Source organism: Kogia breviceps, chromosome 17 (genome assembly GCF_026419965.1).
Source record: "Kogia breviceps isolate mKogBre1 chromosome 17, mKogBre1 haplotype 1, whole genome shotgun sequence".
NCBI lineage: Eukaryota > Metazoa > Chordata > Mammalia > Artiodactyla > Physeteridae > Kogia > Kogia breviceps.
The window spans coordinates 25575902-25591916 of NC_081326.1; the positions used below are offsets into that span (position 1 = coordinate 25575902).

General features: G+C 36.1%; 1 protein-coding gene across 16 annotated transcripts in view; it reads left to right on the forward strand.

The window, feature by feature from the left end:
• Positions 1-16015, forward strand: part of RALYL (RALY RNA binding protein like) — an 832931-nt gene that overhangs the window by 322992 nt on the left and 493924 nt on the right. For all 16 annotated transcript variants that reach the window (XM_067018139.1, XM_067018137.1, XM_067018142.1 and 13 more), the window contains one exon: positions 13029-13307. In XM_067018139.1, coding sequence (XP_066874240.1) covers positions 13052-13307 — 256 coding nt within the window. In that variant the 5' untranslated portion in view covers positions 13029-13051. The remainder of the gene's footprint in view (positions 1-13028; positions 13308-16015) is intronic.

Here is a 16015-nt window from a genome sequence, read left to right on the forward strand (position 1 = left end):
TCACCAATATTTTAAAATATAATATGTGGGTTTAATAAAGTGTGCATTTAACAAATGAAATCAGAATAACGTTTACTACATTTTAAAATAATATTGACTTTGATGATATGCCTGGAAGCTCCAAACATTAATTCATTTTCCCTGAGTACAAGGGAATTATGCTGTTTCTATTATTTGACTGCCTAGCTAAGCTCTTAAACAAACTTCACTTACTTCATTTCAGAGATCAGATTATCCCTCTCTTATTTAACTTATGATCTGCCCATTCCTCCTTTTCAACCTATTGGGTCAGAAAATACTTTGAATACTTAGGGAAGAGCTAGCAGGCATCAAAACTACTTTGAGTATCCTAAAACAGCCACTGCTGGTGGGAGAGGAGAGGTGCTCAACCTTTCTGGAAAGTAGCTGAGTACTGATAATTAAATAACTTTAAAAAATATTTTTTCCATCTTATATTACCCGGAATTTGTCAAAGTATTCATCTGAGATATTTTTGTGAACTAAAAAAATTGGAAACAAACTTAATATTCTTTAAGAGAATGAAGATTATGGTATAGCGTTATTACTATGTAACTATTTGTTATATCCAGTAAGATTATTTAATAACATGATAAAATGGGTATTGCAGTAATAAGTAATGGCACTTGGATGTACATTATGATAACTTTTTTTTCTAATTTACAATTTTTTTCCTAAGTACTAGAACGAAATGACAAAGAAACTACATAAAAATTTTAACAATGAGTATTTTTTCAGGTTGGGGTTATATTTTTTCCTTCATTGCACACATTCCCTAAAAGTCTTTACTTTTGAAAAACTACATTTGGCTTATTTCAGGGAGTAGTTTGAGGCTTAAGAATTAAATCTTAATTGTAATTGTGATATTTGTTTTTATGAATGGTAGAGGTATCACCAAATATACTTGGGGATTGCCATATGGCAAAAAAAAAAAAAAAAAAAAAAAAAATCAAAAGGTTTTTCACCACATAGTGTTTATGATGCTTAAGATCTGTTGAAGAATTGTCACTGCCCTGATGGATATGTTATATCTTTCTGAATTGGGGATGGTTTTCTCAAGAATAAATTCAGACTTTTCTTTTGGTTTATTTGGTCCAGAAGAGTTGCTTAAATACATTCGTTTATTTCAGTTCAGTTTTTTTTTTTCTAATTATCAGTCAAAGCAATTTTATACCAACTCGTTTAATGAAAAAATTATTCAAGTATGTGTATATGAGTTAAAGTATTTTAAAAACAACTATCTCTTTGTGAATGCTGAGAAATTAACTGTATGCCCAGTGAATTCTTAATAATATACTTTAATGATTAATTCATATATCATCTGCTTCAAAAAGTTTTCATTGGTCTTCTTCTGAATTGGATATGACCACTTTTTTTTTTCTGAAATTACAACTTTAGTTTGTAAACCTTGCAGCATTTGCCAGGTTTTACCTTATCTTATAGGGTTTTTTTTTGAGTACTAGCTTTAGATTTCAGCATGTAATGAATTTTAGGGTGTGAATTGGTTTTATAAATTCATTTTTGGATCCCTTTAATCTCTTCCCGGGTTCTTGAATACAGTATGTGTCAATATTGTTGTTTGACTTTTTTGAATACTGGGTATTTCTCATCGTTATTCTTATTTTTGTGTTCATTTCTTTTTATGGCTGTGTGATGTTCCATTGTATATATGTGCCACATCTTCTTTATGTGTTCATCTGTTGATGGACAATTAGGTTGCTTTAATGTCCTAGCTATTGTAAATAGAGCTGAAATTAACATTTTGGTACATGTCTCTCTTTGAATGATGGATTTCTCAGGGTATATGCCCAGTAGTGGGATTGCTGGGTCGTATGGTAGTTCTATTTTTAGTTTTTTAAGGAACCTCTATACTGTTCTCCATAGTTGCTGTATCAATTTACATCCCCACCAACAGTGCAAGAGGGTTCCCTTTTCTCCACACCCTCTCCAGCATTTATTGTTTCTAGATTTTTTGATGAAGGCCATTCTGACTGGTGTGAGATGATATCAATTGTAGTTTGGATTTGCATTTCTCTAATGATTAATGATGTTGAGCATTCTTTCATGTGTTTGTTGGCAATCAATATATCTTCTTTGGAGAAATGTCTATTTACATCTTCTGCTGATTTTTGGATTGGGTTTTTTCTATCTTTTTTTAAAACAGCTTTATTGGAGTATAACTGTTTTACAATAGTGTGTTAGTTTTTCCTTTACAACAAAGTGAATCAGTTATACATATACATGTGTTCCCATATCTCTTCCCTCTTGCATCTCCCTCCCTCCAACCCTCCCTATCCCACCCCTCTAGGTGGTAACAAACCACCTAGCTGATCTCCCTGTGCCATGCGGCTGCTTCCCACTAGCTATCTAATTTACATTTGGTAGTGTATATATGTCCCTGCCACTCTCTCACATTGTCACAGCTTACCTTTCCCCCTCCCCATATCCTCAAGTCCATGCTCTAGTAAGTCTGTGTTTTATTCCTGTCCTACCACTAATCTCTTCATGACATTTTTTTTTTTCCTTAGAGTCCATATATATGTGTTAGAATACGGTATTTGTTTTTCTCCTTCTGACTTACTTCACTCTGTATGACAGACTCCAGGTCCATCCACCTCATTATAAATAACTCAGTTTCATTTCTTTTTATGGCTGAGTAATATTCCATTGTATATATGTGCCACATCTTCTTTATCCATTCATTTGTTGATGGACACTTAGGTTGCTTCCATGTCCTGGCTATTGTAAATAGAGCTGCAATGAACATTTTGGTACATGACTCTTTTTGAATTATGGTTTTCTCAGGGTATATGCCCAGTAGTGGGATTGCTGGGTCGTATGGTAGTTCTATTTGTAGTTTTTTAAGGAACCTCCATACTGTTCTCCATAGTGGCTGTATCAACTTACATCCCCACCAACAGTGTAAGAGGGTTCCCTTTTCTCCACACCCTCTCCAGCATTTATTGTTTCTAGATTTTTTGATGAAGGCCATTCTGACCAGTGTGAGATGATATCAATTGTAGTTTTGATTTGCATTTCTCTAATGATTAATGATGCTGAGCATTTTTTCATGTGTTTGTTGGCAATCTTTATATCTTCTTTGGAGAAATGTCTACTTAGGTCTTCTGCCCATTTTTGGATTGGGTTGTTTGTTTTTTTTTTTTTTTGGATATTGAGCTGCATGAGCTGCTTGTAAATTTTAGAGAATAAACCTTTGTCAGTTGCTTCATTTGCAAATATTTTCTCCCATTCTAAGGGTTGTCTTTTCATCTTGTTTATGGTTTCCTTTGCTGTGCAAAAGCTTTTAAGTTTCCTTAGGTCCCATTTGTTTATTTTTGTTTTTATTTCCATTTCTCTAGGAGATGGGTCAAAAAGGATCTTGCTGTGATTTATGCCATAAAGTGTCCTGCCTATGTCTTCCTCTAAGAGTTTGCAAAGTGTCTGGCCTTATATTTAGGTCTTTAATCAATTTTGAGTTTATTTTTGTGTATGATGTTAGGGAGTCTTCTAATTTCATTCTTTTCCATGTAGGTGTCCAGTTTTCTCAGCAGCACTTATTGAAGAGGCTGTCTTCTCTCCACTGTATATTCTTGCCTCCTTTATCAGAGATAAGGTGACCGTATGTGCGTGGGTTGATCTCTGGACTTTCTATCCTGTTCCATTGATCTATATTTCTGTTTTTGTGCCAGTACCATACTGTCTTGATTATTGTAGCTTTCTAGTATAGTCTGAAGTCAGGGAACCTGATTCCTCCAGCTCCATTTTTCTTTCTCAAGATTGCTTTGGCTATTCGGGGTCTTTTATGTTTCCATACAAATTGTAAAATTTTTGTTCTAGTTCTGTGAAAAATACTAGTGGTAGTTTGATATGGATTGCATTGAATCTGTAGATTGCTTTGGGTAGTAGAGTCATTTTCACAAGGTTGATTCTTCCAATCCAAGAACATGGTATATCTCTCCATCTATTTGTATCATCTTTCATTTCTTTCATCAGTGTCTTATAATTTTCTGCATACAGGACTTTTGTCTTCTTAGGTAGGTTTATTCCTAGATATTTTATTCTTTTGGTTGCAATGGTAAATGGGAGTGTTTTCTTAATTCCACTTTCAGATTTTTCATCATTAGTGTATAGGAATGCTAGAGATTTCTGTGCATTAATTTTGTATCCTGCTACTTTACCAAATGCATTGATTAACTCTTGCAGTTTTCTGATAGCATCTTTAGGATTCTCTATGGATAGTGTCATGTCATCGTCAAACAGTGACAGCTTTACTTATTCTTTTCCGATTTGGATTCATTTTATTTCTTTTTATTCTCTGATTCCTGTGGCTACAACTTCCAAAATTAGGTTGAATAGTAGTGGTGACAGTGGGCACCCTTGTCTTTTTCCTAATCTTAGTGGAAATGGTTTCAGTTTTTCACCATTGAGGACAATGTTGACTGTGGGTTTGCCATATATGACCTTTATTATGTTGAGGGAAGTTCCCTCTATGCCTACTTTCTGGAGGGTTTTTATCATAAATCGGTGTTGAATTTTTTCAAAATCTTTCTCTGCATCTATTGAGATGATCATATGGTTTTTCTCCTTCAATTTGTTAATATGGTGTATCATGTTGATTGATTTGCATATATTGAAGAATCCTTGAATTCCTGGGATAAACTCTACTTGGTCATGGTCTATGACTCTTTTAATGTGTTGTTGGATTCTGTTTGCTAGTATTTTTTGAGGATTTTTGCAGCTATGTTCATCAGTGATATTGCCTGTAGTTTTCTTTCTTTGTGACATCTTTGGTTTTGATATCAGGGTGATGGTGGCCTCGTAGAATGAGTTTGGGAGTGTTCCTCCCTCTGTTATATTTTCGAAGAGTTTGAGAAGGATAGGTGTTAGCTCTTCTCTAAATGTTTGATAGAATTCGCCTGTGAAGCCATCTGGTCCTGGGCTTTTGTTTGTTGGAAGATTTTTAATCACAGTTTCAATTTCAGTGCTTGTGATTGGTCTGTTCATATTTTCTATTTCTTCCTGGTTCAGTCTTGGAATGTTGTGCATTTCTAAGAATTGGTCCATTTCTTCCTGGTTGTCCATTTTATTGGCATATAGTTGCCTGTAGTAATCTCTCATGATCTTTGTATTTCTGCAGTGCCAGTTGTTACTTCTCCTTTTTCATTTTGAATTCTATTGATTTGTGTCTCTCACTTTTTATCTTAATGAGTCTGGCTAATGTTTTATCTATTTTTTTTTTATCTTCTCAAAAAACCAGCTTTTAGCTTTATTGATCTTTGCTCCTGTTTCCTTCATTTCTTTTTCATTTATTTCTAATCTAATCTTTATGATTTCTTTCCTTCTGCTAACTTTGGGATTTTTTGTTCTTCTTCCTCTCATTGCTTTAGGTATAAGTTTCCATTGTTTATTTGAGACGTTTCTTGTTTCTTAAGTTAGGATTTTATTGCTATACACTTCCCTCGTAGAACTGATTTTGCTGCATCCCATAGGTTTTGCATCATCGAGTTTTCATTGTCATTTTATTCTAGGTATTTTTTTATTTCCTCTTTGATTTATTCCGTGATCTTTTGGTTATTAAGTAGTGTGTTGTTTAGCCTCCATGTGTTTGTATGTTTTACAGATATTTTCCTGTAATTGATATCTAGTCTCATATAGTTGTGGTTGGAAAAGATACTTGATACGATTTCAATTTTCTTAAACTTACCAAGGTTTGATTTGTGACCCAAGATATGATCTATCCTGGAGAATATTTCATGAGCACTTGAGAAGAATGTTTATCTCTTGTTTTTGGATGGAATGTACTATAAATATCATTTAAGTCCATCTTGTTTAATGTATCATTTAAAGCTTGTGTTTCCTTATTTATTTTCATTTTGGATGATCTGTCCATTGGTGAAAGTGGGGTTTTAAAGTCCCCTACTATGATTGTGTCACTGTTGATTTCCCCTTTTATGGCTGTTAGTATTTGCCTTATGTATTGAGGTGCTCCTATGTTGGGTGCATAAATATTTACAATGTTCTATCTTCTTGGATCGATCCCTTGATCATTATGTAGTGTCCTTCTTTGTCTCTTGCAATAGTCTTTGTTTTAAAGTCTATTTTGTCTAATATAAGAATTGATACTCCAGTTTTATCTTGATTTCCATTTGCATGAAATAACTTTTTCCATCCCCTCACTTTCAGTCTGTATGTGTCCCTAGGTCTGAAGTGGGTCTCTTGTAGACAGCATATATATGAGTCTTGTTTTTGTATCCATTCAGCCATTCTATGTATTTTGGTTGGCGCATTTAATACCTTTACATTTAAGGTAATTAACAATATGTATGTTGCTACTCCCATTTTCTTAAGTGTTTTGGGTTTGTCATTGTAGGTCTTTTCCTTCTCTTGTGTTTCCTGCCTAGAGAAGTCCCTTTAGCATTTGTTGTAGAGCTGGTTTGGTGGTGCTGAATTCTCTTAGCTTCTGCTTGTCTGTAAAGGTTTTAATTTCTCCATCAAATCTGAATGAGGTCCTTGCTGGGTAGAGTAATCTTGGTTGTAGGTTTTTCTCTTTCGTCCCTTTAAATATGTCCTGCCACTCCCTTCTGGCTTGCAGAGTTTCTGCTGAAAGATCAGCTGTTAACCATATGGGCATTCCCTTGTGTGTTATTTGTTGCTTTTCCCTTGCTGCTTTTAATATTTTGTTTTTCTTTTTAATTTTTGATGCTTTGATTAATATGTGTATTGGCGTGTTTCTGCTTAGATTTATCCTGTATGGGACTCTCTGTGCTTCCTGGACTTGATTAACTATTTCCTTTCCCATATTAGGGAAGTTTTCAACTACAAACCCTTCAAATATTTTCTCAGTCCCTTTCTTTTTCTCTTCTTCTTCTGGGACCCCTATAGTTCAAATGTTGGTGCTTTTAATGTTGTCCCAGAGGTCTCTGAGACCGTCCTCAGTTCTTTTCATTCTTTATTCTGCTCTGAAGTCATTATTTCCACTATTTTATCTTCCAGGTCACTTATCCATCCATTCTTCTGCCTCAGTTATTCTGCTATTGATCCCTTCTAGATAATTTTTAATTTCATTTTTTGTGTTGTTCTTCACTGTTTGTTTGTTGTTTAGTCCTTCTAGGTCCTTGTTAAACGTTTCTTGTATTTTCTCTATTCTATTTCCAGGATTTTGGATCATCTCTACTACCATTATTCTGGATTCTTTTTCAGGTAGACTGCCTATTTCCTCTGCATTTGTTAGGCCTGCTGGGTGTTTGCCTTGCTTCTTCATCTGCTGTGTGATTTTCTCTCTTCTCAATTTGCTTAACTTACTGTGTTTGGGGTCTCCTTTGCTCAGGCTGCAGGTTCATAGTTCCTGTTGTTTTTGGTGTCTGTCCCCAGTGGCTAAGGTTGATTCAGTGGGTTGTGTGGGCTTCCTGGTATGGGGACTAGTGCTTGTTTTCTGGTAAATGAGGCTGGATCATGTCTTTCTGGTGAGCAGGGCCACTTCTTGTGGTGTGTTTTGGGTTTTCTGTGGCCTTATTATGATTTTAGGTGGCCTCTCTGCTAATTGGTGGGGTTGTGTTCCTTTCTTGCTAGTTGTTTGGCATAGGCTGTCCAGCACTGTAACTTTCTGGTTGTGTGAAGTTGGGTCTTGGTGTTGAGATGGATATCTCTGGGAGATTTTCACCATTTGATATTATGTGGAGCTTGTAGGTCTCTTGTGGACCAGTGTCCTGAAGTTAGCTCTCCCACATCAGAGGCACAGCACTCATGCCTGGCTGGAGGACCAAGAGCCTTTCATCCACATGGCTCAGAATAAAAGGGAGAAAAAATAGAAAGAAAGAAAGATGATAAAATAAAATAAAATAAAGTTAGCAAAATAATAAAAAAGTTTTTTAATGTAAAAAAAAAATGGACAGAGGAGACCCTAGCACAAATGGTAAAAGCAAAGCTATACAGACAAAATCATACACAGAAGCATATGCATACACACTCACAAAAAGAGAAAAAGCGAAAAAAATATATATATCTTTGCTCCCAAAGTCCACCTCCTCAATTTGGGATGATTTGCTGTCTATTCAGGTATTACACAGATGCTGGGTACATAAAGTTGAATGTGGAGATTTAATCCATTGCGCCTGAGGCTGCTGGGAGAAATTTCCCTTTCTCTTCTTTGTTCGCACAGCTCTTGGGGTGCAGCTTTGGATTTGGACCTGCCTCTGCATGTAGGTCGCCTGAGGGTGACTGTTCTTTGCTCAGATGGGACAGGGTTAAAGGAGCCGCTGATTCAGTGGCTCTGGCTCACTCAGGCCGTGGGGAGGGAGGGGTAGGATGTGGGGCGAGCCTGCGGTGGCAGAGTCCAGTGTGATGTTGCACCAGCCTGAGGCGCACCGTGCGTTCTCCTGGGGAAGTTGTCCCTTGATCACGGGACCCTGGCAGTGGCGGGCTGCACAGACTCCTGGGAGGGGAGGTGTGGAGAGAGACCTGTGCTTGCACACAGGCTTCATGGTGACGGCAGCAGCAGCCTTAGCATCCCATGCCTGTCTTTGGGTTCTACGCTGATAGCCGCTGCTCACTCCCGTCTCTGGAGCTCCTTTAAGTGGTGCTGTTAATCTCTCCTCGTACACCATGAAACAAAGAGGCAAGAAAAAGTCTCTTGCCTCTTCGGCAGCTCGACTTTTTCCTGGACTCTCTCCTGGCTAGCTGTGGCGTCCTATCTCCCTTCAGGCTGTGTTCACGCCGCCAACCCCAGTCCTCTCCCTGTGATCCACTGAAGCCCGAGCCTCAGCTCCCAGCCCCCACCCGCCCTGGCGGATGAGCAAACAAACCTCTCAGGCTGGTGAGTGCTGGTCGGCACCAGTCCTCCATGTGGGAATCTCTCCGCTTTGCCCTCTGCACCCCTGTTGCTGCGCTCTCCTCCGTGGCTCCGAAGCTTCCCCCCTCCGCCACCTGCAGTCTCCGCCAGTGAAGGGGCTTCCTAGTGTGTGGAAACCTTTCCTCCTTCACAGCTCCCTCCCATTGGTGCAGGTCCCATCCCTATTCTTTTGTCTCTGTTTTTTGGGGGTTTTTTTGTTTTTGCCATGCCCAGGTACATGGGGAGTTTCTTGCCTTTTGGGAGGTCTGAGGTCTTCTGCTAGCATTCAGTAGGTGTTCTGTAGGAGTTGTGCCACATGTAGATGTATTTCTCATGTATTTGTGGAGAGGAAGGTGATCTCCGCATCTTACGCTAGCAACATCTTGAAGCCCCTCCTCTCCGCAGTAAAGTTTTGATTAATCCTTGCAGAAAGGGCAGGAGCAAACTCAAACTGCTTGGGTTTCTGCTGCATTTTAAGTCTTTACACTTCTTTTTTTTTTCCTTTCCCTTTGTGCTTATTCTTTCACTTGATCATAGGATGCCTCACTCGAAAGCCTTGCACCCAGACCTTCAGTTGGAGCTCCTAGTGAGAAAAAGTCAATTTTTCATTTTAGATATTACAGTTTTCATCTTTAGATGTTCCACTTGATTCTTTTTTGTATCTTTAATTTCTCTCCTGATTATGGGTCATATTTTTTGATTTTGGGATCTCTAGGAGGTTTTAACTGGATTCTAAAGATTTTGTATTTTATGTTGTTGAGTGTCTGAGTTCTAGTTTTCATAAAGAAGTATTATGCTTTGCTTTCATGGACAGTTAAGTTGTTTTTCGGTTTAGTTTGATCATCCTGAGAGTTGTTTTTAAGTTGTGTTAGGGTGGTCCTTGAGTACTTTTTACTCTGGAGATTATTTATGCCCATTACTAAGGCCTGGTCCTTCTGATGTCTAAATTTAATGATTGAGGGATCCAGTTTGGACTTTCTACTGTTGCTGTTATGAATTGAATGATACATAGCCCTTTGTGGGTCTGGGAAGCATTCAGTGCACAGCTTTCCAATAACTTTTTAGCCAGCCTCATAGAAGTTCATCCATTGCATGCATATCCTAGGAATCAGCATAGATTCAAGGGACCCCTAAGATGATTTCTGGAATTACTTCTCTGTATAGCTCTCTTCTCTCTAGATATCTGCCTCACAAATTCCTGCCTCTTTAGATGCCTTAAACTCTGATCTATCACATAAATTCAGTAAGGTCACTGTCTCTGCTTTCAGTGATACACACACACATGAACACATGCACATGTGTGCACACACATACACAACTCTATGACATGAAATATGCTTCCCACACAGAAAGCTGGGACAGGTCTAGACCTTACTTTTTTTTTTTTTTTTTTCTCAGCTGTCATAGATCTGCACTGCCTGTGGCTTAATGTCAGAAAAACATTTGTTCCATGTATATTAGCCTGATTTTCTAGTTGTTTGAGTCAGAGAGGTAATTTAACCCTTGTTATTCCATCATCATGGAAAGTGGAAGTCTTTCTTCAACTGATGGAGAGTCATGTAACAGAGGAGCACAAACTAAATATTACATTATGAGTTAAGGCTTAATTTTTCAGGGAATATTGATAGTGTACAACACAGTGACAAAACTCTTTCATTATTAAAACCTGATAGAAACTGGCAAGTCAGTCTTTATGTGAGCAATTAGATACACAGAGATTTTAAGGTGATCAAAAATCATTAAGTATAATTACACAAATGACAGTTTGGACTTACAGTTATGAGAGTCATCTACATATAGTAAAAGGATGGAGTCAGAGAAAGCATGTTGACACTTACAGTAAGAATGCAGAGTGCAGCTGTGCCCTCATTTTAAATTTGACTCAGGGTCACTGTCAAAGAAAGACCATTGGGCTCTGTAAACCATGTTTATGACCTCTTCTAACAATTCTTGTGTTTCCATTTTAACCAATTTATTCCTGTCCAGGAAAGAAAATGTCAACCATAAGGATCATTCATTCTTTTTTTTTTTTTTTTTTTTTTTTGCGGTATGTGGTCCTCTCACTGTTGTGGCCTCTCCTGTTGTGGAGCACAGGCTCCAGACACGCAGGCTCAGCAGCCATGGCTTATGGGCCCAGCTGCTCCGTGACATGTGGGATCTTCCCGGACCGGGACACGAACCCATGTCTCCTGCATCGGCAGGCAGACTCTCAACCAATGAACCAATGATTCTCAGGGAAGCCTGAGAATCATTCATTCTTAAAAGTAACTTTATGATATTTCTAAAAATATCTATCACATAGGAGCAAAAAGAAAATAATATTATTTCTATAGATTGCATTACTGATGTTGGACTAGAGTTGTAAGAAAGGTAGCCCTTAATACATTCTGGAGCCAAAAAATGGATATTTAGTTTATTTTTCCTCTTCAGTGTGGTTAAAATACACTAGATCATATGAGGAAGCTAAATGTTTGTTTAAAATACATATGTACACCTTAATTTTCCTTATTTGAATTGATTCTCACAGCATTAGCTTAAGGTAAGCAGTAGCTCAAATTGCAAAATAAAATAAAAAAAAGAATAAATTTTCGTTTCCTTCAAACCTAACCTTGAATAATTCTTAAAGGAAGCCCTTAAATGTAGCTAAGCCAAAACAAAACAAGGCAGCAATATAATCCCTGTTTTTAATGATGCCATACTCAATTTTTATGTGAATAACTTTATGAAGTCAACCTTCATTATAAGGAGATATGTATAATGTTGTGTCCAATATTTAGTAAAAATTTAATAATCCAAGAAGTAATCATTAACAGCCTAATTTGAAACATTTTTGTGTTATGTAGTTGCTCTTGGTTTTAGAAGTAGCTGCTTTAAATGAATAGTGAGTAAATTTTCAAGTATATCTAATTTACATGCCTTTAAAATTTCCACCTCTTTAGTGCTCAATTTAAAAATTTCATTTTTAATTGTTTTTAAAAATAATATACACATTAATTATTTATATAGCTATAAGACTTTAAGAGATTATTTGTATAAAAATATAATGTCACTGATAAAATGTATCAATTAGCTAGTGTTCAGCAATTATCATCAATATTAGAGATTGTATCCTTGTTGAAATTTTAGTTTCACCATACTAGTTTCTTTAAATTGGTAGGCAATTTAGAAGATGTGTCTGGCAAAAAAAAAAAAAAAATAGTGCTTAATAAATATTGTTGAATGAATGAATGAATTTTTAAAGGCTTAAAAAATAAATCTGTAAGTGCTGGAGTACTTGGAAATAAAAGTTTCATTGAGTTTAAGTAAGCACAATTAAATACTTTGCCAAACTCACAAAACAGTTTTTAGAAATACTAGCAGTCCTTAGGCAACATAGGAGCCATTAGTTAAATGAATTAAAAATGAGGTTGAGAATGGAAATTTCAGTACAGATTCCCAGTCTACTAATTTGCTGATAATTGATGAAAACTAGCTACACATGCTGTTTTTTCTCTTTTTCTTTTTTAAAACTTATATTTGGTATTGGTTACAGAGAATGTATAGAATTAATTCTGGTTAAATCCTCTTTTTTCAAAATATGTTTTTCTTATGTTAAATTTTCCAATAAAATTTTTAATTTTTAATTCATTTTTTTCTCTTCCACAGCATTTAATGAAATGAATTGTTAGTTTCTGATAGAAGGGTTTTGATAATGAAATAGCTAACATATCTACATATTATAGAAAATGTAGAAATTAAAATACATGTTCTCCACCATAAATGGAGGTTCTCCACCATAAATGGAGGTTACAGTACTATATTCCACCATCAGACCTTAGCCATTCTGGATTTTCTTTTTCACTGATAGATTAAGGTGGCTTATTTCTCATACTTGCTTCTGAAATATTGATAGACTTAAAAATAAAAACTATAAAACGTTTATCACTGTGCAGGCCTGAATTTTAGATAAATTAATCAGGAATTTATTTATAACTGTATGCTAAATAATTATAATTATTTTTCTAATTCATTTTGCAATGCAATATTCACCTTCTATTAATATATTACCAAATTTTCTTCTCAAGAAAATGAGTAGTACTTGGGGATTTGAGTTTACCTGGTACACTTTTAAAAAATTGTTAAAAGCCAGTGGTATCCATTCAATCTAATTATTTTCCTTTTGATTTTTTTTTGTTTGTTTAAGGATTAAAACAAGGTGAGCCAACCATGACTGGCAAAACACAGACCAGCAATGTCACCAATAAGAATGACCCCAAGTCCATCAACTCGCGTGTTTTCATTGGCAATCTAAATACAGCCATTGTCAAGAAAGTTGACATTGAAGCCATTTTCTCAAAGTATGGAAAGATAGTTGGCTGCTCAGTTCACAAAGGTTATGCATTTGTACAGTACATGAGTGAGCGGCACGCAAGAGCTGCAGTGGCTGGAGAAAATGCCAGGATCATCGCAGGCCAACCACTTGGTAAGTCCCACTCCGGTACGGGTTTCACATTAGTGTTCTAGTCTCTGAGCATATCTGGACAAGCACTACTATAATATTTATCTCTTAACCAATTATAGTACTTATATATTTATAATTTATATTATTTTCTTGCTCTCATATTGGTTTACTTATAAGTGCCTTATTTTCTCTACAAATTTATAAGCTTGAAATCGTCTGCTTTGTAATACTTGTTACCTCCACCAGTCTTAACAGGTCCAGGCAGATAAAAGATATGCATCATGTTTAACTTTATTTGACTTGCAATGATGTCTTATCTTCTAGGAAACACTTTGTGGAGCAAAAAATAAAATAAAATAATTACTTTTTATACTTATAGCACTTTCTCTGAGGGGCTAAAGTATTTTCCTCATTTACTGTTTTTATTTTGGGGGGAGAAGGGATAGAAAATAGCAAAAGGAAGTAAATCTTAATAACTGGAAAAGGAATATAAACTTTTCTTTCTTATCTAGGCAGGAATCTTGTATGTCATGCCTGTTCAGTCATGTGCAATAATCAGATTTATGTCTGATGTCCCGGGAATAATATAGGTTTTTTTTTTCAAAGAAATGAGAATATAGTCTGAAGTAAAAGGAAAATTCTTAGGAGAAAATACTTTGTAGTAAGTATGCAGATAAAAATAAAAGTTAGACACTTTTTTCTACATAAGGAAAAAGTATAATTAACACATCAGTGATTTCCTAATTTATATCTCTTGTGAGGTTCAGATTCTTATATTAAACTGATTATACCAGGTCTTCTTTTGGATATCCACATTGTAACTTCTTTCACCTGCATACTTCTCCATCACAATAAATGGAACTTTCATTTATCCAGTTTTTCAAACAAAATCTTAGGTATCAACCTTGATTCTTCTCCTCCCCCCACACTCCAAATGTGATCCATCATCATGTTTCTTACCATCAATATATCCCAAACCCAATCAACTTTTAAATCTATACCACTAGCCATCTTATACAGGCCACTGTTATCTCAGGTGGACTACTGAAATAACCCCCTAACTGGTCTGCCTCTTTCCACTCCTGCCAGTGTCCCTTTAAAACATAAATGAGATTATGCCATTAATTTGCTCTTAAATCTGTAATGCCTTTCATTGCACCCAGAATAAGGTTTATATTCTATATCATGGCGATGGTGCACCACATAACCACATCTTCAACTCCATCTCCTTCTCTCTGCCTTCTTGTACCACTTCAGTGTTGCTGGCTGTCTTGATATGCTACAAACGTTCCAAGATTGTTCCTACCTCAGAGGCTTTGCACTTGCTATTCCCTCTGCTCAGAAGACAGGTCCTTGCTAATCATTCTTTCCCTGCTTTACTGTATACTGTGCTCAAATTTTACTTTCCCAGAGAGGCTTTTCTGACCAACTTATCTAAAATAAAATAGTCTTCTACCCTCTTGCCTGCACTGTCTATTCTATTATTGTACTTTGTATTTTTTTCATAGACCTCATAAGTATCTGGAATTACACAATTTTTATAAAAAATTTTTTGGCCACACCACGTGGCTTGCAAGATCTCAGTTCCCCAACCAGGGATAGAACCCAGGCCATAGTAAGGAAAGGCCAGAATCCTAACCACTAGGCCACCAGGGAACTAACTCCCTGGAATTACATATTTTAATTTATGATGTTACTTCTATCATGTCCACAGACATAATAAAGATGAAGGAGCATATAAAAGAAACAAGATATAAAAGCATAAACAAATCAAATTAGAAGAGTGTTAAGAATGTTGTATTACCAAGTTATATAATGTAATTATGAAAAATTGGGGGGAAGGTACGGAATTCAATAAAGTGAGAGTGAAGTCTGAGGTAATAGTCTTGAGGAAAAAAAGATGCTTTACATAAGTGCTTGCAATAAAATCACAAATAATCATTACCTTATAAGAATATAGTTTTATTTATATTTCTCCAATTCACTTTTCTATATTTTAAAGAAAAGTAATGCCATCCAAAGGACATTGGTAAGTTTTACATGTGTCTTTTTTTTTTCACTGTTCCAATTCTACTTGTTTACCTTGGTATTGGAATTTTCTGACCAATTTTGCTTTAACTTCTAAGTTGAAATCTCTACTTAGGGCCACATCTGAGCCAAAATCAGAGAAATACCCATTTATTTCCTCTATCCTGATTATTATGAGATTAGTGCACACTAGTAGAGATGCATTTAACTATTAATTTTTTAAAATTAATGACTAATGTAAGTCCAGTTCATGTGTTAATGAACTATAGCTAATTTTCCAGAGTCCCTTTTCTTATGTCAGGTAGGGGGAAATTTCCCCCTCTACCCCTCTTGAGTAATTGTGGGTGGGCTAGTAATAAAATTGACACAACACAGGTTAACAGGAGAAAAGGGAACAAATTGTAATTTGTGCACATGGAGGTCTCATAGAAATGGGGCCTGAGAAGTAGCCAGAGCAGGCAGCTTTTATACTTTTGAGACAAAGAAACAATAAATTTTTTTAAACATCTTTACTGCAGTAAAATTGCTTTACATTGTTGTGTTAGTTTCTGCTGTATAACAAAGTGAATCAGCTATATGTATACTTATATCCCCATATCCCCTCCCTCTTGTGTCTCCCTCCCACCCTCCCTATCCCACCCCTGTAAGTAGATGCAAAGCACCAAGCTGATCTCCCTGTGCTATGCGGCTGCTTCCCACTA